General features: G+C 38.0%; 3 protein-coding genes across 3 annotated transcripts; 1 reads left to right on the forward strand and 2 right to left on the reverse strand.

The window, feature by feature from the left end:
• Window positions 1–661: 661 nt before the first annotated feature.
• Window positions 662–1,253, reverse strand: LOC132257050 (uncharacterized). Its single transcript, XM_059753750.1, has 2 exons — window positions 1,000–1,253; window positions 662–915 (listed from the first exon to the last, which is right to left on the reverse strand). The coding sequence occupies exons 1-2, from the start codon at window positions 1,247–1,249 to the stop codon at window positions 752–754; spliced, it is 414 nt and encodes a 137-aa protein (XP_059609733.1). The 5' UTR covers window positions 1,250–1,253; the 3' UTR covers window positions 662–751.
• Window positions 1,254–4,710: 3,457 nt separating this feature from the next.
• On the reverse strand, window positions 4,711–18,222 carry LOC132257117 (eukaryotic translation initiation factor 4 gamma 3). The gene is made up of 14 exons (XM_059753886.1): window positions 18,068–18,222; window positions 17,614–17,926; window positions 16,339–16,736; window positions 15,736–16,202; window positions 15,486–15,661; window positions 12,327–12,571; window positions 11,131–11,631; window positions 9,070–10,096; window positions 7,296–8,015; window positions 6,898–7,118; window positions 6,674–6,817; window positions 6,390–6,600; window positions 5,842–5,943; window positions 4,711–5,782 (listed from the first exon to the last, which is right to left on the reverse strand). The coding sequence occupies exons 2-14, from the start codon at window positions 17,759–17,761 to the stop codon at window positions 5,706–5,708; spliced, it is 4,437 nt and encodes a 1,478-aa protein (XP_059609869.1). The 5' UTR covers window positions 17,762–17,926; window positions 18,068–18,222; the 3' UTR covers window positions 4,711–5,705.
• Window positions 18,223–19,008: 786 nt separating this feature from the next.
• LOC132257015 (ras-related protein Rap1) lies at window positions 19,009–20,917 on the forward strand. Its single transcript, XM_059753683.1, has 3 exons — window positions 19,009–19,579; window positions 19,651–19,803; window positions 20,796–20,917. The coding sequence occupies exons 1-3, from the start codon at window positions 19,268–19,270 to the stop codon at window positions 20,883–20,885; spliced, it is 555 nt and encodes a 184-aa protein (XP_059609666.1). The 5' UTR covers window positions 19,009–19,267; the 3' UTR covers window positions 20,886–20,917.
• Window positions 20,918–21,616: the final 699 nt, after the last annotated feature.

A 21,616-nucleotide genomic window follows, 5' to 3' on the forward strand; every position in this document is an offset into this window, starting at 1 on the left:
GTGACGTGGTTTAATTTTATTATATTTGAAAGTTCAAATATTTGAATTAGAAACACTTTATAATCTTGTGTTATTACACTTCTATCGGATATAAATTTTTCCTGAGCGAGGTGACAATAAATCTATCTATCTATTTACCGCTTTAACCAAACCTAAAACTTGTCAAATAATTTTTAAAATAAAGAATGATAATAATATGCACCGAGAAATTGGGCTGTTTCTGAAACCACAATTATAACTTATCGACCTCATCTTAGTCAAAAGAATTCAATTTCTGTTTTGGCTAGCATGAAAGAGATGTTATTTTGCCCCTAAAATTGTATTACAAAAAAAGAAAATTTCACGACATTCGTATCGATAATTGTCGGTATTGGGAAGAACTTAGCGACACTTCAACGTATAGTGCGATAACTCTCTAATGTGTTCACAATAAGATATTAGCTAACTAAGTACAAAAGAAATTGTGCTAATGGACCTACGAAACTATGTTAAAACAGGAAAATATAGCCTTACGAGCAAAAGTTAGTGGTCGTAGATTTGTAAATGGAGAAAGAAACGAAAATAACTAATGTTTTCCTAAATTGTTCAGAGATTTCGTAAAATATAGCAGATTTTTTCGAATTGAAAGTCAAATGTTATATGTGTGCTTTATAGTGTGTAGTATCGCTTTGCATTTTAATAATAAAATGTTTTCTTACTACAATTTCAATTGTAATCGCAAGAAAATGTATTTTAACTTTAATAAGTCTCTTTATGTCTCATTCACATTTTCTGTGTAAATGACTAAAATCTGTAGCATCCGACGCCCGATTTCCAGCATCTCACAACTCTTTTGGCTCCACCTACTTTGTTTCATTTCACTTACATTGCAAACACACTGACATCTGGTGATACTTGGACGATACTGTGAAGATTCTGTAAAAAAAAAGAATAAAGAAGGCATGGAAGAAAAGGGAACGTCTATAAGGGATGCCGAACAATTTCATCGGTATTTCTTACCCCTGATCTCTTGATATAGGATTATCTGTTCGGCTTCGCGCTCATCTATTGTGTGGTGAGATTTGGATTCGGGGCCACCACTTGAGTCGGGGAGTGAGCGGAGAAATAATACCTTCACAGGAGCCGCATTCATACCTGAAAATTCACACTCTCTACGCTGCTCTAATCGCATTGCTATCTCATTTCCTTCAGCTTCAACGCCATCTACTAAGAAACCAAAGGCATAATACTTAACTAATGATACTGTCATCTATACGCAAAAAACCTAAACACAAATATTACATTTAAAAACGGCAAACTCTTAAATCACTGTTCAATATTTTTATTCCTAAATGTCACATTTCATGTTTAAATGAGAAGTTATTCCTCTACGTTGAAATATCGGCAAGTTCACCACAACGCCGATACTTATTACGTCCACCAACGCCTTGCGGTTGATGACCAACCTCCATAGCGAAACAGTGGAAAAGCTCTTTCACTTGTTGTATAAGCTACATATCTACACACAGTGGAAAAAGAATACAAAACAGTTAAAACGCCCAAAAGGTTTGGATTAACCGGCGCTTGATATCTCTAGGAGGTTCATTTCACAGAATCACCCCGTCAACAAAAAGAGAGTTTCGGAGGATGCGGCTCCGCGACGCCGGCACAACGAGACTCGAAGACCTGACAAACGAGCCAGGTGCGAGCAGTTCAGTCAAATAATTGCGAAAAATATCCGTTTTACACCAATTTTGTGGGAAAGTAGGACTGATACTGACTAATTAGTTAAAAAAAATTATGGCATAAAACGAAGTTGCACCCTATTCGTTTCGATAAGTACTGCCGATGTTGGTAATAACTTACCGACACTTTAATTCAGAATTGCTCCCGAAATGCCATATCCCACTGCGATGAACTCACGAGAAGGTCTACGTGAATACTAATAATACTTAAATAATAATAAATTTATTCATTTTTATTCGACGCCTTTGACGTTGAAAATCATTCCTTAGTTCGTTTCGCTAGGTCCAACGCGAAAGAAAGCATATGAGGTAACTTAGAAAAATTATCTAAGAAACCAATTTGTCAATTTCAGTGATATCAAGAACTTTTTCGTATTTCATTCGTAATTCATACTTAGAATTACTAATATTGGTATCATCTGCAAAATTAAATGATTTCTAACTTACAATTTAATTGAGCGGTGCAGAACGGGCAACAAATAGATATCGAGAAGACAGAATCACTGAACTTTTCGTTCTCAAATCAGAGTACTTGTCAATGAACTTACCCATCAATCGCTTTAGCATCTTTACGTTTTCTGGAGTCTTTCTCTACTACTACTGTACTCTTACTTTGTCCTGATCCATTTTAAGACCATCCTTCGACACAAGATGTCCCAAAAACTTTAACTTCGGTTGGTTGTGAACACACACTTCTCACATTTCAGCTTGAGCACGTTTCAAGAGAACGTTTGTTTATGCACATTTGTGCATATTGTGTTAAACTCAAGGAGCACATTTTTAAGGAAACACAATTGCTTTTGTACAGAGTCAAAAATTTCCTTCTTGACCCTTAATTGTCGTCCACCTCGACCGAACCACAGTTATACATGATCTTACATACTGCCGCAAATGTGCATATTGTGCGCAGGAGCATTAATTTGAAATAAATTCCAATTCTAAACTACAGTCAGTATAGTCTTGTTTTGCAATCAATCTGCCTCACATTTCATCATTGAAATTATCCAGCGCTTCCTTGATCGCTTCCAGTATAAGGTTTTCATGTGTTCCGTGGACGTTTCCAGGCACGTGCCTAATAACCTTCTGAATGAAGATCTTCAGATCTCTTTAGCGAGGGAAGTTATGCACGAGCTGAGATGCAAGTTCGGGTGAAAATTTTACGCTCACCACATAAGAGCCAGCCTAAGCATTCTTGACGCCAATGGCCAATCTGTGCTTGAGTATATATTATTGCTATCAAGATTACCGCCGTGCGATATGACCGAGCAGTGGCGCGATGATGATCTCTAGATATGAGTATCGTTTGAGAAGTGGGTAAATACACTCACTCCGTGTATGAGTGACAATCACGCGCACACGCGACAAGTAGAGTTTTGAGCAGATTTCGGCTAAGTGCACACAGAGTTGAATTTGAGCTTTTGGCCGTGTCTGGTCATAGTTTGTAGGCAGTTATTCGTGCCATATTTTCATCAGTCTGTTTAAGTGTTTGTATGTTCGTTTTAATCTCGTGCATAACTCACGCTATGAATCAATGTTGAAAGGCTCTATAATAAGAATTGTTAAGCAACTGAAGAATACATTGGAGTACGATTAAGGAAAATAATATTCAGTGTTTGAGTGCTGTGAGAGGTACTGAGAACGCCGCAGTTTCGCGTCAAGACCGCATGGCGGGTTGGAGAGTAGAAAACTCTCCAGAGTTCTGGGCAGGGAATCGGATGTTTTGGAATATTTCTCGCTAAACACTCGAGCACATCATTTTCCGTCTCATCCGCTGTTTGATGATTTTCTAACGGGTCGTGAGAGAGATCCTCCCGTTCATTTCCTCTGCCGCTCAACTCAGAAGGTATTTTCTTCCTATTTTCAAAGGTAAATCATTATCTGGGCGAGTTTTGGTTACATTGAGGAACACAATGAGTGCAATAAGGAAATGTTCCTCCGCACATCGAAGGTCAGTTGATCAAAATTGACATCTTTTTATTATTTCAACGACTTGAATGCCCTACTAAATTGCCCAGTTTTTAAACACAAACTGACCTTTTTATTGGTATGCATGTTCCCGAAATTCGTACTAAAATTTTCTGAAAGTAGAACTTTTAAACAGGAGTTGAAAAAAAATGTTATTTAGCTGACTTCTGTCGATCTTTTCCGGTTGCGATAAGAAAAGCTATTTCATGCAGTCTGGACAACGTCAGAGCAGAGGGAAAAATTGATGGTGTATACATCTACCACATTCCCGGAAAGTCACTGGACTGAGAAACAAAGACCTAACAGCAGGCTCGCTAATGGGAGCAAAAACCAGCAGACGTGAAGACAAGAGATCACCAACCATTGAAACGAAGAGCCGCTGATTTCATTGTAGATCTTTCCGACGGTCGTCGCACATCGATCTACTTGTGGCCTATCAATCTAAGCCACAGTTTGCGATCCCATTCAGAGCTCTCAACAACCGTTGAATGTTGTTTCTGGAATAGCCTGAAGAAATTGAAAGAAGTATTTTGTATATAAAATCAAACATAAAAGTGCATAGTCGTGCGGTTTCTTTTCCTTTTATTCTTTTTCCATCATTATATACAAAAGAATTATAGTTCAAAATTTCAACCTTATAATAATCGATAATTTTTATCCCACTTTTTATGTTCATAACTATGCGTTATTTTCTGCTTTTTTTTCAAAGCCGAAGACAATTTGCACGCTTACTTGTACGCTGGCGTCCTCGACTGCATACAAACATTTCATTTTATAATAGTAAAATTTACATATTTCGTCATTCTTTCGTTGACAATATCTAATATATATATATATAATTATTTGTTGACAATATATTTTCTAGCTTAATTCATTTATTAAATAAATTTATAATATTTTCTTCGCATTTAGTATCTCTTTAGTATAACATTTTTGCTCATTACCTGCAAAATGTTTACATTTATGCTTCTCACCACAATATTGTTTACAACGCCTCCGATGGTGAAATCAATCTTTCTCATTTTGATGCTGAACAGTTTTATCCATTTACTTCATTATTTATCTTCTAATATTCTAAGCTCAGCTTTACCTTAGCATATTAATATGTTTTATCTTTGAACCTTGACTATTTCCAGTATTCAGCCGTACGCCAATTCAATTTATTAATAATGCTAATCCAAATTTTTCTCAGTGTTCCTCCTCGCGCCCCGTTTAAGATTTAAGCAAACAAGGATACTTGAAATGGTTTCACAGGGCGGCTCGGCCTGCGGCCTCCCGCTCCGTTTAAGATTTACGGGAAAAAATATACAGGAAGTGTGGAAATGGCGCCGCGAAATGTGGTGACGCTGATTCGCGCAGGGCTCTATTTAGAACAGCTCTAATTTTTGAGCATCAGAATACAGAGTGCTATCAGTTGTTTTTTATATTCTTCCAGCGCATGTCATTTTTAAATTTAAGGAAAGAGATTATGTCAGTTTTCGATTACTGTTCACTTTTGAACTTAATTTTCCCTTTTCTATTTCAATTTACAATTTTATTTCACTTTACAATTTTATTTCATTTTACAATTTTATTTCATTTTCAATTCTATTTCACTTTACAATTTTATTTCATTTTACAATTTTATTTCATTTTCGTTTTTTTTTTTAAATTCAACTGTTAGAGTAAGAATAAGACAGATCGATCTGCGTAGGCTGAGCGTCGCAAGAATGTATTCAGGCCCCTCCTATCATACAGCATATCATTTCTTCATCACCCACTATTATATCTACATAAGTATCTTAATTCAATATTTTGAATGAAAAATGTTACAATTTCACTCAAGGTAAAATATGTACATAATGTTGGGTATGGATAAACTAGTATATTTAGATGTGTGTATATAATGGCATGATCCTATCTCGCTCCTTGACATAAGTCATGCACTTTTTAGCAGAAAATATGATTTCATATCTGTTACTTAAGCTCTAATGAAGTAAATTTAGAAACTTAACGGAAAGCTAGTTCGCATTATCTTCAATCATTGTCATCGGAATAGTCGTATTGTGCAAAGATATGAGTGAAAAAAGAGTTGAGAGACTTTACTGCAACTCCTGCAATGGCGAAATGTATGTAATTTTTGTCAGCAATACTGAAATTTTTATACGCTTACCCTTTCCTTCTTGTTCCTCGTTAGAGCTCAGCCAGTTCTTAAATGAATCCGATGACAAAACCTCCATTTCATATAATGTAACAAAAATATGATTCATGAGACCTGAATGGACAAAAAACAGAAGATTTTACTTAAGAACACTAAAAAAAATTCATTTTAATTACAGAACAATTTCAATTAAAGAATTCAAGATAAATATGATTTCTAAACGTTAGTTCCGCCAGTTGGATTAAATTTGTTCTTATTTACTGTTCTTTGAAACCCTTTATGCTTGTATTTAAAATTAGCATATATTATATATTTGTTGATTGTATTGAAAAAAAAACCAATTATTTTACTTAAATATCTAAATTTTATGTATATTATTTGGATAGAATGTATGAATTTAATGACACCAGCTCTTTCATTATAATTCATAAATTCTGTGTCCTATTTTTCTGTCCAGGAAAATCATATGTGTACGATTGCAGTTGGTTACAAAGAACTTGTTATAAGAATCCGGCGGAATTAGAGAAATAATACATGTCACTTTTAGAATAGTATCTTACCATAGGGATGTTCAAGCTTGAAGATGAGCTTCTGAATAGCGAAAAGACATTGCATCTCGAACTCTTCCTTATTTTCAATGTATCGGGTGAGAAGACGACACTGCGTCTCAAGCAAGGGCCCGTTAACTTTGTAATTAGGATATAAGCAGGATTCAATCACCACTGTTGTCAGAATCCTGATGAAATTCTTGTCAATTGCTCCAACATTAGCCTGACGCAAGAAATTCAAAAAAAGTATATTCATAATAAATCATCTAGATATGTATACGCGAATGTAAACTTACTGTTATCCATTCCTCAATGCTGTCATATGACGCATTTGACACGATCAATTCCTTGAGACGCTCGTAAACCCGATCAGTTGGAACGCAAGTAGAGCTCGTGGATTGATAAGTGGTGTAGTCCTTGTTGATCAAGAAATTGAAGTTCTGTAAGGGTTAAATTTAAACACATAAAGTTTTTCCTTTTACTTTAAAAGCGCAGCAAATATTATTGTTTGTTTGCTCACGTTTATGGCTATAAATTCATCTACTTTGGAAGGTGGCATAAAATCAGTCCATTTCACTTGACTCTTTTCCCAGATATCCAGTACGTAGGCAGCTCCACGCTTGCTAATGAAGTAGCGAAGAAGATGCAGCAGCAGTTGACCACCCAAATTAGCGTTGATCAAGTTCTCAGATAAAGTTGCCAAGCTTTTAAGTGTAATTACTTTGGCAAGGATCATTGGACCTGAAAGCAAAATTATGTGAGAAAAGTTATGTGCTAGTTATTTCTCGAATATGCATTCCGCCTAAATAAAGGTATTTTGCGTTGGAACATGTTGATTGGAATTCTTGTGATGCCCCACAATGCCATTATTTTTCACCAAGTACAAATTACATAACTGACAATAATGAATTCACTCACCCAAATACTCGGGAATAAATTCCCAGATCATTGGCACGTCGATGGCGATCTCCTCAATGCCATCCATGTGCAATCGCAGTCCCTGCATATATGTGTCAAGCGAGATCACTTGAGACACTCGTACAGCGTGCACCAGAATATCTGCTGTAGCAGTGCGATGTTGCTTCTTGTGTTCCAGCACAAAGTCATAAAGCTCACGAATACCGAGGTAGCGATGATCCTCAGATATCTTCATAATATCATCGGTGCACTGCTCTACTGTAGTGTAGCCTTCCACTACTTCCATTACCATTTCAGTCCAACGGCGCCTTATTTTCTGCGCAATCTCATTCAACTCGTCCTCCGTGAGTGCTTCTGCTTTACTCGGTTTTTCGGGCACTTCCTTAGTGGGTGGCGCTACAGCTACTTTGGCAGCTCCACCCTGAGATGTACTTGCCATGCTCGCATAAGGCAATCGTGCGACGGTTGGTTGAGAACGAACAGGAGCTTGCAAGCTACGCGAAGCTCCTCGAGTGGTCGAGTTTTCACGCGATGACTTATGTGATCCGCGACCTTCATATCTAGCACGCTCTGTGGAACCCTTTCCAAAGGCTCCAAAGCCACTTCCTCCGCCTTTCTTGCTTCCGCCACTGCCAACATCTGATCGTGGTGTATCAATATCACTGAGAGCCTGATACATGTTTGATGACTGTGGTTGCCATTTATACATTTGGGCAGTGCCTGTGAAGGATAAAACATTTTTCATTATTGAGAACATCCAACTCCAGATTCTTTGTGGGCCTAAGATTTTTGAGATTTAAGTTTCAGAATTAATAAAAATTACCATAACTCTGGTTTCAATTACCCGACCCGAAAAACTATTTACTTTTCGGACAAGATATGTAAACTCTAATATCGTAATTCGATAAAACCATCGCAAGTGGTGCCGAACTGAGAAAAAGTAACTTAAAGCTCTTCGGAAGATCACATACACGATTTCTCTATGATGTCACCACGGACGTCGCCATATTGAATTAACTTCGGAACGCCTGTATTTCGACAGATATGTTATACATTCGGATGAAATTTCCGTATGATATCTTTCTTAAGCCGAAAATTTCCATAAAAAACGACCAAAATTAAACCAGAGTTATAGCGGTTCAAAGTTCTGCTTACAAGAAAACTATAAAGTTTATTACATATCCACGCAATAATTTTAATCACATTCATCAGTAATTGGGAAATCTTTTGTGGAAAATATAAGCAGTTCTGTCTATTTCTGTCTGAGATGTTAATATTCATACTGTTCATTAACGCCTAAACCACTTATAAACCAAATAAGACTCGAACAAAAAATACATGAAGTTTTATGTGGTATTTTAAAAATTCTACGACCACAATATGTAACTAATTTGACTCGAATATGAGAAAATTGTGTAATGTAAACCCTAGAGAGTCTCACGATGCCATTACCACATTAGAGGATAAAATTTTGAGTTGTGAGACTGTGTTTTCAGCACTGAGACTTCCCGAATTACATCTGAAATATCCATCAGACTACTGGAAAGCTGTGTATTTCTGGTTTGAAGAATATGTGTTGCAAATAGAGGATTGTAAATGAACTCATTCATATTTTTCGCCAATACCTTTTTCAATCGAAAACCAATACGAAAGTCTGCATAAAACTCAAGCCGATAGCTGCAACACAACCGACACATAAAGGCTCAAGGCCCAAATTTACAAAAACAAAAATGGTATGTATATATACGTTCGAGTAATAACATGAGGTACTTACCAAGTGGCGTGTGTTGATCAATGTTTGTGGCCTTAACATTGAGTTTTTTCGTGTCAACAGCCGTACTACGTCCACTTTTAGCATTTTGCAGTGTCCAGCCATCCTCGTTCATTTTACCACCTCCACCTGAGTTTCCGGAACTGCTAGACTTACTGTAACCTCCACGATGGCGATCCCGCTGATTCAGCTGATAGCCTGCTGCTGCTTGATTGTTGTATTCCGCCTCTGCCTCCTTTTGTATTTGCACAATCGTCTTCGGTTTGAGATCTGGCCTTCTTGGCACCCACTTGTTCTTCTTCAGATCAATTAAGTCCTGTATCATAAACCGCACGCGACTGCTGATCTTGTGCTGTTTCTTGTTATCCACAATTTCCTGCAACTTAACGAAGTAATCCACAAGAATATTCTGCTCCAGTCGCTGTCCAATGGTTGTCAGAAGTTTGCACAGACACTCAAGACTGTCCTCATGCCGATTATTCATAAGAATAGAGATGCAGTTGCTCATGATGCTTGATGTAAGCATTTCACTCTTGAAAAGTTCGCCAATAAAACGAACCGTGCCAAGAGCACGCCATCTGATCTTACGTTCCTCCTCTTCTAGTAACAACTTATACTCTTCATGCTTCTCTGCATCATTCTTGAACTCATCCAGTCGTTTTACTCGCTTCTCCTGAGCATCAGTCTGCGAATTGATGGTGTGGAATTCAGCTTGACATCTATTTAGGAGCATCTTGCGAAACATATAATGCTCATGTGTTGTCTTTTGACCCTCGTCCGTATTTTCAGTTCCTTGTTGCGGCGCCGTTACGCTTATTGTACCAATTTGCTTGCACAACTGAGCATAAGCAACTGAGAAGTTGGGCTCACTCACAGCCTTTTCGAACACCAACTCAATGCACCCATTAAGTCTCTCCTCTGTATCAATCTTGAGTACTTTTACTTGTCCAACCAATACGTTAAACTTTTCTGGTGTCAATTTATTAAGAACGCAGCGAAATCTTTTGTATAACTCTTCAGTTACTCGTTCCTACACAAACAAACCACAAATAGCAACATTAAACGATTATATATATAAATATATTAAAGTAGACAGGCATTGGCATAAGTTTTATTACTTTTGAATTAAAAGAATATATATTTCTGCCACTAGCGCACTAACCGGTATGCAGACGAAATTTGTTGAATTTACAAAGTTGCAGCATATTCAAAATAAGAACTATAAACAATCGTAACTCAGGACCTATGAGATCAGTGTGAATTATAATGTACGATGACAGTTAATTCAATATCACACCTTCCATGATAACGTCACAGACTAATGGTGGTCATGATCTGCTAAAGAGAGTCGAGTCACTTCTTTCCGTGAATTGAGGTTATTGAAATCGATTTGAAAAAACCGGAGATATTGATATTGAAGTTTGATAGAACTTAAAAATTTTACAATTGCCAGTGTAACTGCAGTGTATCTTTTTTTATGTATACGAATCGAATCGCCCTAGTAAGGTCGGCAATGGGCACGTGGGAAAAAGATGGGAAAGAGAAGAAACACACTGCATGAAGGAACAAAACAAATCTTCCTTGCTGAATTTTCGGTTTTACGTTGCATTTGATTATTCAATCTCAACTTCTATAGCATGCTTCTTATTCATGTTTTGGGGCCAGTGTATGTAATCTTGTAACTGCATGTATGTAAAAGTTTTTTTTGTTTCAACGTAATGAGTGAAAATCATTAAAAAAATCTCTTTAACGTGTAACTATGTGACATTCAATATATCATGATATATATCACGAGTTTGAAATGTAGGTATATTTAGCAGACCATTCCATTTTGGAATCCGTGTAGAAAAATGTGATGTATCTTGCCACTTCTGTCGTACTTTGTTAGCTGTATGCGCGCCGTTCTTTTTATTTCACTGACTAAATTTTGTAAAGTTTAATCATTTGTATAGTCTCAATTTAGTTTTTTCTATGTAAAAGCGGAGGCATTAATCAAATAAATCAATCTATCTATTCTTATATCCTGCTAAACAATTAAAACTGGAAAAATTAAAATGTACTTACTTCCTCTGTGACATTCTCGGGCACTTTCAGATGGCTCGGACGCCACGCATTTTCTGTCTCGTTCAGTTTAACATCTTCGCGTAGTGACAGTGTTACGTGGATCATGCCACTTTTCGCCGGTTTTTGCTGCGCTGCCGGGCTTACTTTGCTGCCTTGTTGACTCACGCGCTTGTACGTGCTCAATGATTGATTACCGCCGGTGCTGCGTTGTATTGACTGATTGAGAGCGAAGTGAGGCAACAGTGTGCTCTCACTGCCACGTCCAGTCAATTTGCGCTCATTCAGCACATTGCAGCCGTATGGTGTCGCCTCACCTCGTGGCTTCTTGAGGATGTGCTCAAACTTAACATCTGGCTTCTCTTTGCTGCGAGGATCCTCACTTAATTTGCGCAGCTGCTCAGGAGTATAGTACTTTCGCCCCTCCGGATTGCTTGGGCTCCACTGTCCTTCATCATACTGTATAAGCGGCGTCACGACAGCTTTATCCCCCGTTGATTCCAACTGAATCCGTAAAGATAGATTGGGAATATCGTAAGTACATGTCAATTCTTATTTATGCCATTTTAGCCCGTAATTTCACATATAAAATTCCATTTTCTAAAAATATCCACACGATCTAATAAATAATCATTTTTATTTTAATGTATTCCCAAAGCTTAGGCGAGCCTGACGGCCCTAAAAGAAATGTGCAATATCCAAAGTCAGAACAAGAATAGAAAAGAATATTTATTTTCACGCTTATAAGACAAGCTTTTGTGAGCCAAAACTGCGTCCCTTCACATCTGAGTGTCGATGACCAACCTCAAGAGCAAAACAGTGGAAAAGCTCTTGCATGGGTTGTATACTCTACATATCTTCCCCAGCTCTTACACAGTGAAAAAAGAATACAAAGCAGTCAACGGAAATAGCAAATTGCCTATAATCGAGATGGAAACGAACAAGCGCACGTCAGAAAACTATTACTTTTGCCTGATTATTATCGCTGTGCGCAGAGACAAAGTTTTGCAGAGACTCTATTTCTGAAAATTATGACTGTTCTATTCACTTTGGGATAGTAATAAACATCTGGAAATCGACTAAATCTTCAATATTTGTGATAAAAAAAAGTTTCAAAAAATGCATATACAATTAAAGTCGGTTTCACACATTTACGAAACTTATGAGTCAACTATATATACCATGAACATTGTACTTACCTTCACCTTTACAGCCTCCACAATGGCCGTCTCTGGTGGTTTTGCCTCATCAGTCTCATCAGTAGATTTTACAGGCACGCTATTCTCATTCGAATCCACTGTATTTTTTTCTTCATTGTTGTTACTCGAATCTGCATCTGCGACTGCACAAGTTGAATTCACTACGTCCGACATGATCAATCCCGCACTCACGTTGTTATTATTAATGTTAGCATCAGCATTTTCCACGTCATTACTCAGAACAGCTGGGAAAAAAAGAGGTGAAATTAGATTTTTTTTATTGTTAAGAAGTGAAATAATTTTCTTTTACCAATCGCCTCCATATTCACAGATTATGAGTATTCCACAGTGATCTTATATTTCTAAAAGTCTTTGGTATATGTAAATAATGAATATATTGACTAGGTCTCGAGGCACGCTGATTGAGAATATCACTAGCGCCCCCTACAAAAAACACTCTACCATATTTATCAATGCAATTCGCTATCAACAACGTAAGTCATACCATCCACATGGCATGTAAGAGTAAGAATTTCCGTATCACATGCGCGTCTCCTTACATGAGCAAGAAGGAATATTTACAACATGAGAACAATGGATGAACTAGTGAATAAAACTAAGCCACATGCACTCACGATCGTAATTCTATTACGACGACTACTGATGACAGATCAACGTCACGTGGGCGGTTGACACCACAAGTAACTCAATAAAGCATGTCGTTGACATTCCTAAAACAAGTTTGAGTACTTTTATTTTATGTAGTGAAAAATTTGAGAAATTACTTTTTATGGCTAATTTCGTATAACTCGGCTAGTTACTTATCATATCAGATTGCCAAGAAAAATAAATTCGTTTCCCTATTGGAATAACTTTGCTAAATACGACACTTCCTTATTGAGCAATGTGATGTTACACGATCACGTATGCGAGAGAATAGCTGACAGTCCAGTTGTCATTCATGATCTCAGTTGACCATAAGCATAGTGAATACACAGAGAAACTGAAACATTACCGAATCATATCCAGATATATCACTTGTACGACATACGCGTATATGATCGTTACTATAAATATATGGTGAAACACAGATATTTTCACTTTAGATATCGCGCCGGACTAAAATTCGTCTACATCCGTGAATATATTATTGTGTACTGTATCTCAATTGGTAGTCCAAGGAGCTTTGGTTGTCCGAAGCAGACATATGCAAAAAGATTTTCAAGACGTTTTGCAGCGCGTCGATATACGTTTCTTGGCAAAGAGATGACCAAAATCAGTCGATAAATAGTGGAGGTTGACAAAAGTGAGAACTTTGACTCTCCCGTTCCTAAGCTTATAAACTCCTACGAGTTAGCCAGTTGAAACGGGCCTGACTTCAGCCACAACACATTACAGTTAATTGCATATGTATGTATTAAAGTGCCTTCTGAGACAAATGAAGGCACGAAAAACATTTTTGCGAGTTTAACGCCACGAGCGGTGGTTACACCAAATTACCGCTCTCACATTAGAAGATGGCATTCTCCGCATCTTAAAATATTTCATTTGTTCAATTAGAATAGGAGTTGTGGATACAATTTTTAATAAAAAGGATTCTTCCAGACTCAATTTACAAAACAGAAATTGAATGGAAAGGTCTAGATTCCTGCTGTATGAACTGAAATTTATGGCTAATCATATTTCATTGGAACTAAGTAAACGAGCAAATATTGTTTTAGGATATCTCAAAATAGCGAATGGAAGAAAAAGGCTTTCTTTTGAAAATGCCATTTTTGCGTTTATTTATATCTGTAACACATTTCGCGTAAAGTTTATATCAATATCTTTTACTAATTTGGTTTTAGAGCTTGCTTATGACGATTTATGGACCACAATAAAGTCAAATTATCAGTTCCTTTACTAGAAAACACATGTAAAAATTCCTCATATATAAGCTCTTGATCTGGTGATTCTGGGTTCATTTCTCGAAAATAGGATAAAAAGTAAGGATGTATATTCGAGCATCTAAGAATATATCGTCGTACGATCTCAAATTAAAGGCTGTATACAGAAAACGAAGTCGTTTCCAGTACTTCATTATCCGAATAAATATGAATATCTTTAAAAAAAAAATTAAAAATGCGGTTCACACTATACTCAGCTAACAATGTGAGTGACGCAACAAAGGCGAAGAAAAACTCAACTCATTTCCACTCCGCCACTGAGTCGTCTGTCACACAGATTGTTACAGCATAATCTGGCCGAAACATAATTATACTGAGCTACGATTACAGAAATAAATTCAATACATCACAGCGTGAAATTGGAGCCAGATCAACCAAAGTCAGCAATAATGTACAGCAAGAATACTTATTCCTAATAAGTTCTTCACAAATATGTTCTAAGTAATAAAAACGGTGTAGTGCGCCGAAAAACAAAAAAAATGTTTCAACATTTAATGATGCACTAATGAAGCAAAACTACATAACCATGAATAGCGCTTTATGTCCACTGTGGTCAAATTTGAATCCGAACCCTTGCTGTGGTCGTTCAAATGCAAATGCCGTTCGAATGCATTTCAACATAACGCCATTCTCAATGGCGTTACAGAGTGATGGTTGTTGTTGTCTAGTGAATGGCGACGAGACGGGTCTCTTGGTGAAGAGACAGTCGAAATTTACTTACAAACAGCAAAGATATGGGCTGGTAAAGGTGTGAACTTTGACTCTACATATATCTACCGTTCAAACGCAGTCGTCATGAGATTCAAAATTGGCCACGGTGGATACAAAACGCTATTCACGGTAAATTAAAATTTCTCCGTTCTTTCTTCAACAATTAATGATAGTTTTCTGCAATTTTCTTTTATCATGTTATATGCAATAATTTATTAATATATATATATTTTAATTACAACTACTTTGTTTCGTGTGCTAAGACATGGCGGCGACTACAAAGCGTTTTTAAATAAATACTGAGAAAGACATACAGGCAAAAAGTTTGCTAATAGGTTATATGCATATAACTGGGACGAAAAACTATAGAAAATCTTTTTGAGGAGGCACTTCAGACCCTTAGAATTATGATTCGTATGAAAACAACACTGGACAGTGCTGAACGTGAATTTCATTTAAACGCGCGCTGCCCAGTGTGGCCAAGTAAATATATGAGACTCACTCGGTACGCTTGTGACTGTTTCTGTTGAACTGTCTGGACTGCACTCAATGTGTGTTGTTGAATCAGTTAGCTGTATTTCAGCAGGACAAACGTAAGCCTCACTTGTTCTCTCGACTCCTGCTTCAGTGGTAGCCCCTCCTTCTGGTTTCACTTTTTCCCCGGCATCACTGGATTTTCTGTCAAAACACGCACGAGAAAAAAAGTAAATATGACGCCTTGCTTGCACTATAGTAGTGTATTGCAAACTCACGTCTTCTTCTTGTTTTGCGGTTGCTTAAGCGTAATGTCTACGGCTGGTCCATCGGAGATAGCACTGACCACGGGGGTCATGGCGGCAGGCATCTCAACTATTGACTCGTCCATCGCTGTAGCTACCTCGACCGCTGGGGGTGCAGTTGTGGCAGGACTCTGTGTACGCGATGAGGTACCCTTCAGGAATTCATCCATGATATCCATGCCGGTGTCAGGATCAATTATTTTCAGCATGTGCGTGCGCCGATTGTTAGCTGTTTGCGTGGTGGGCGGCACGGTGGATGGTATTGCGACAGCAGGCATCACTGATGGTATCGTCATGCCCGGCTGTGAGGAAGAGGGCGCCAGGGTAGGAACCTGAGGAGCAGCTCCGCTCGGTCGCTGTTGCAGGTAAGCTGCATTCGAGAACATGAACGGATACGTAAATCCAGGCGGCTGTATATGAGCTGTTTGATTGAACTGCACCTGAACAAAATAAAAGAAGTAGCTTCAGAATCACAATGTTCTATTCAAAATTTTGTTACACACACACAGAAACTGAAAATTAGCTAATATTAAGTTACAACTGATTAAAAACACGAGTAAATATTTAAAGTCTCACTTGATTGTGCTGCTGGTACATTTGATTTTGTGTTTGACGAGGCTGCGAATTAAAGGTGGGTCCAAGAGCTGGATATTGTGCCATCATAACGTGCTGAGGAATATGTGGGCCCGCGAACATGGGCGACGAAATGATTGGGGCACGTGAACGCTGACTGGGTTGGCTGCCATTGTTGCGCGTATAGATGGCGGCAGGTTGCTGGCGAGACTGTTGTCCATACGAGAGCGTTTGAATTCCCTGTTGCGACATTTTCGCCAAATCAGACGGCTGCGATGTTTGTGGGGCAGCAACTTGACTCATGTTCCGGAGACCTGCCTGCGACTGCTGTGCGTTCGACTGTTGGCCCGGCGGCACATTGAACGTTGCCGATGTGTGTGGAACATGAAATCCATCAGTTCCTGTTACACAATAAAAACACAAAAATCAAATAATTATCACACACTTTTGACCATTAGGACATTGTTCCCTAACTCTGATGCACGATGCGATAGTGACCCGTGGCCGAAGACATGTGATAATCATTTTTAGATTTAGCTTCCACCAGAATCGGCGAAACATTAATTGGCATCTGGGTGGAATGAGAGACACCTTCTGAACTCCCACTGACTCCTAGCGAGTAGTTATTCACGAAACGTGATACCATAGCGCCACAGCGCTCACGCCCGTGCTTATCCACTAATCATTAAATGACAACGCGGAAAAATATATTTCACGGACACGAAAGTATCTGAAAATTCTATTGTTGTCTGTAACACCAGAAGGGATAGCGTTCACATTGCAACTGCGCACTAACAATTCCTAACAATCATTACAAGGAGGGTGCTTTCGCTTCAAAACAATAAACGTCACTACAGGACTACCACACGATACAAAATATACCGCAAGGGAAATTATTTGTGTGAGTGTAAAAAATTCCATCTTGAATACTTTTTGCATAGCAAAAGCGTAGTTATCAGCGCTGTGTGCATTTTTACATGTAATAATTGGAATAAAAATTAAAAATAATCCAAATGCGAGTGATACATTTTACCATTCGCTTACCCAGAAGTAAAAAGGTATTTATCAAATTTACCACAGCTGGTGTGGCAGAATTGGGAAATGCATTGTGTGCACTTGGAGAACACTAACCTTAAATTACGGACCACGCGTAAGACAACCACATGAGAAGTGCATTTAAAATGGCGTTTTGTAGTACGGAACATAACCTCAATTTCTCTATCGGGACTAATATATACTGCTGGTAAACTTGTATTAGCATAAATTAGTGACACTCACCAGCAATGATACCGTAGGTAGAGGCAGGCGTAGTCTTGGGTTGGTGGTTTGTCGGCTGCGCCACCATCGAATACTGCTGTGGTATTCTCGGCTTACTGTTAGCGCTATTGCCAGTTCCACCGCCGCCGGATGAATTGGTGCTCATCATCACGCAGCACGGCAGCAATTGCCCACACCAGGCGCCTGATCCACGTCACTTCAACCACTTTCACCCCGAGTGATTAGAACGAGAAATAACAGCTAACTGAAAACGCCAAGACGGCGACGTGTTCACTCTTCCGACACGATGCTAATTTCTCAACGCCCTAAAGTCCTATGAGGCCGACAAAAGGCAGCAAATAGAATAAAGCACAAATTAACATAGATTCACTAGGGGGCGCTGACGTTGCAAAAACGCCACGTCAAGCGCCCCACACGTGCCATGGCCTACTGCCGCCACAAATTCCTAACTCACCGGACACATTTGGGGTCACACAACCTCAATTGTATAAAAATAAATGAATCCTGTAAAAGGTTTAATATATATTCACACCTCCAATTTAACTTCACGTGCCAAAACGCATAGACCACGCGCGTGTTCATGGAACTAATGGCGATGAAGAACGACAACTAAATGACAGCCAAACTCTCAGCTGTTGGACATCACTTACACATGAATTACAGAAAATGATATACATCACATTTTGTTAACACTTTCTGCCCTTACTGCCGAAAATATGAATCTACATCCAAAAACGGCACTCATTTCGGCCACAATTTTGATCTATTTCCTGTTGAATCCAAGTAACCACAGTTACAACTTTCTGTATTTTAGAAGCTGGATTTTATTCATAAAATCACATAAAACACCCGAAAAAGACACTTTTTTGTGCCTCTCTGGGAGTTGTGGTCATTTCGACCCTCTGGAGTATTTTTGGCGATCTTGACATGTTAAAGGGAGTTATAGCCAATGAAACCACCTTTCTAAATCTGTGCCACTTTTGGCTATCAGATGAGGAGTGTGGGAGATTTTGGCATTTCTTTGCGGAAGATCTGAAAAAATAATTATTTCTTTTGCAACTCGAAGCAATTATAAACTTTCCTATACGGGGTTTTACGCTAGGCCCAATGGGTGTTCAACTATCCAAGAATCATCGAAAAGCAAGAACCACTGTTGCACTGTGCTATGTACGCATATCTGGAAGCAGAAGTCTGTGCGTGCATAAGAGCCGACACAATGAAATTTTTATCGAAGCTGGAGATGCAAATCTGTCCACGCTGGTTACACTAGCGCTTGCTAGTTTTAAAAGCGTGATTCGTGGTGTTTTGTTTGTCATGTCAGTGTTTGCTTATCGTCATATTATGGTTTTCTGTTGGGTATCATGAGATTGACAGAGATACATTTGGCTTGCACTGTTGCCAGCGCCACCACAAGTAAAGCTGTGCCACGCCACAGGTGAAGAAGCGAGTGACCATAACGCAGTCTCGAGGCTGTGCATTGGAATTTTCACAGGTTGTGAGACGTTTTAGATAGCGTGAAATGTGTATGACGCTTGGCTATTGCATGTAAAAGAACGAGGTGTGCGCCAGATGCTTATGGAAGTGGACTCTAGGGTGATTCAGAAGATAACTTGGGTGTGATATAGGGTGTGTGAATCACCAGACTCGGTATAGGATGCGTGAATATAAGATCGTCGTGCTGGGAAGTGGCGGTGTGGGCAAGAGCGCCCTCACCGTGCAGTTCGTACAAGGTATATTTGTGGAGAAGTACGATCCGACCATTGAGGACAGCTACAGGAAGCAAGTGGAAGTCGATGCACAACAGTGCATGCTGGAGATTCTGGACACGGCCGGCACCGAACAGTTTACCGCCATGAGAGATCTCTACATGAAGAACGGCCAAGGCTTTGTACTCGTCTATTCAATCACAGCCCAGTCGACCTTCAATGATCTGCAGGACCTCCGTGAACAAATTCTCAGAGTCAAGGTAACGGTCTGATCTATCAATGAGATCATACTATATATTTGTCTAATATTTTTTTCTGTTTGTATTTGAAGGACACCGATGATGTGCCGATGGTTCTGGTCGGCAACAAATGTGATCTTGAGGATGAGAGAGTTGTCGGAAAGGAATTGGGTAAAAGTCTCGCCAGCCAATTCAATTGTGCATTTATGGAGACATCAGCCAAAGCTAAAGTTAATGTTTACGAGGTAAGCCTAAAATAGTCAACATTATAACTCGAAAATTTGTCATACTGTATTTGCTTCCTGGTCCGGAAAAACGGAGATGGCGATAATCTAATACTCAGCAGCTTAAACTCTTTCTTTGACTATCAATGTAAAAAGAAAAAAAAAAAGGTTAATTTTCTTTCTGGAATACCAACAGTAGCGTAGCAGTAAAGCATCTGACCAATAGTTTCCCTTAAAATATAGAGAAATTAAAGTGTTTAGTCTTAAAAAGTATTTACCTCAAAGATATGAAGTTGACATGATTGAATTGCCCTCTATAAGATACAGAAACCATTGAAAACTGAGATCAATTTTCTTTTTTAAATCAACCCAACTATGCGCACGACTCTGGGGTTCTCACTCCGATTATACATAATCTAAGTTTTGTCCATTCTGGTTTTGAAGTCCTTTTGCAACACATGTTCCAATTGAAACACTGGTATGAACCAGAAGATTTCAAATTTGTCATGAATTTTAGATACTGAGTTGTCAACGATATTGCGAAACTACACACCAGTTCTTATTGAATTTTAATGTGCACTTTTGTGTACGCATAGAGCCATATAGATGGGTGAATCGAAAACTAGAAAGTCAGATTCTAATTTTTTAGAGAAGCAAGTTTGAAAATTTACCGTTTTTATTGATTTGATATTTTTCGAAAATATCTCAGATAACCAACTTAACCTTTGTATATTAAATGCAATGCAAAATATGTAAATATTACTCTGTAAGAACAATTTTTCAGATGATTTCTATTCTTTTTATTGAATTTTTGACAGACATTACTAGTCAATAGATAAACTGATAATACAGCTTTCCTAAGGCCGAATTTAATAATAAGTCTTTGGGTACACTATCCGAGAAGTTGAATATTGAATACATTCCGTAGTAGCTTCATATAATTATTTAGACCGGAACTGTATTCCAATTTCCCACACGTTCCTTCTTTAAAACTATTTTTTTACTCTTTTCAGATATTTTACGACTTAGTACGACAAATTAACAAAAAATCACCAGAGAAGAAGCAGAAACAGAAAAAGAAATCTATCTGCGTATTATTGTAAGAGACTAAAGCGTTCTTTAGATACAAGAAAAATGAAAAAAACGAAGGCAGAAAAATGAACCGCTCTTACATTTCTATTATAGAATTGAAATGGGACTCTATCATTGATCATAAACAAGTATTTCTATTTTGATGTAATTTTCATTCCTTATCGTCGTCGTAATAGCTCGAGAGTTTCGTATGTACACATGTGTGCGAAAATGCAACACTACTTCGTTATGCTAAGTTCTATATCTCTCCTTCTACTTCGTTGTACTAAAAAATTTTTTCTTTACGGCCGTTAACGTTACTCTCGAGATTATAATTTTTAATTGATTTGGTGGAACAAACTTTGTTGTTAATTACTAATTAGATATAGACAACGTTTATTGGTTGAGCAACAAGACGTTAAAAGCAAATTGAGAGAAATAAATACAAAATGTTAGAATAAAGCTTCACCGGAAAATAGAAATATTTTGTAATGAAACAGAAAAAAAAACAATATAAAAAATATCAATATATTTTTAATTTATGGTCTTTGAGAAGGAGACACATAAATATACCTTTCACTTTTTGTGTAAGCATATACTTTCGTGTAAAGTCCCTCCCCTGTACGGAATCAATATTAATTATAAACCATGCAACAAAGTGAATAAACTTATGATTACAAATAATATAAATAAATATTGATGAGATATAGCACGATTATTACTTTAAATTTGGTACAACGCAGGGTAAGTGACAAAAGTTTTA

The sequence above is a fragment of the Phlebotomus argentipes genome, unplaced genomic scaffold (genome assembly GCF_947086385.1).
Source record: "Phlebotomus argentipes unplaced genomic scaffold, Phlebotomus argentipes genome assembly contig_75, whole genome shotgun sequence".
Classification (NCBI taxonomy): Eukaryota; Metazoa; Arthropoda; class Insecta; order Diptera; family Psychodidae; genus Phlebotomus; species Phlebotomus argentipes.

Bases quoted from the DNA above. Each gene is read 5' to 3' on its own strand.
- LOC132257117 (XM_059753886.1), bottom strand. From the start codon at position 17,761: ATGATGAGCACCAATTCATCCGGCGGCGGTGGAACTGGCAATAGCGCT. The intron at 7,119-7,295 runs GTGAGTGAATTC...TTTTGCTTTCAG, and splicing joins ATTTATTCCCGAGTATTTGG to GTCCAATGATCCTTGCCAAA. The intron at 5,783-5,841 runs GTAAGCGTATAA...TCGCCATTGCAG, and splicing joins CGAGGAACAAGAAGGAAAGG to GAGTTGCAGTAAAGTCTCTC.
- LOC132257015 (XM_059753683.1), top strand. From the start codon at position 19,268: ATGCGTGAATATAAGATCGTCGTGCTGGGAAGTGGCGGTGTGGGCAAG. The intron at 19,580-19,650 runs GTAACGGTCTGA...TTGTATTTGAAG, and splicing joins AACAAATTCTCAGAGTCAAG to GACACCGATGATGTGCCGAT. The intron at 19,804-20,795 runs GTAAGCCTAAAA...TACTCTTTTCAG, and splicing joins CTAAAGTTAATGTTTACGAG to ATATTTTACGACTTAGTACG.
- LOC132257050 (XM_059753750.1), bottom strand. From the start codon at position 1,249: ATGACAGTATCATTAGTTAAGTATTATGCCTTTGGTTTCTTAGTAGAT. The intron at 916-999 runs GTAAGAAATACC...TTTTTTTTACAG, and splicing joins CCTATATCAAGAGATCAGGG to AATCTTCACAGTATCGTCCA.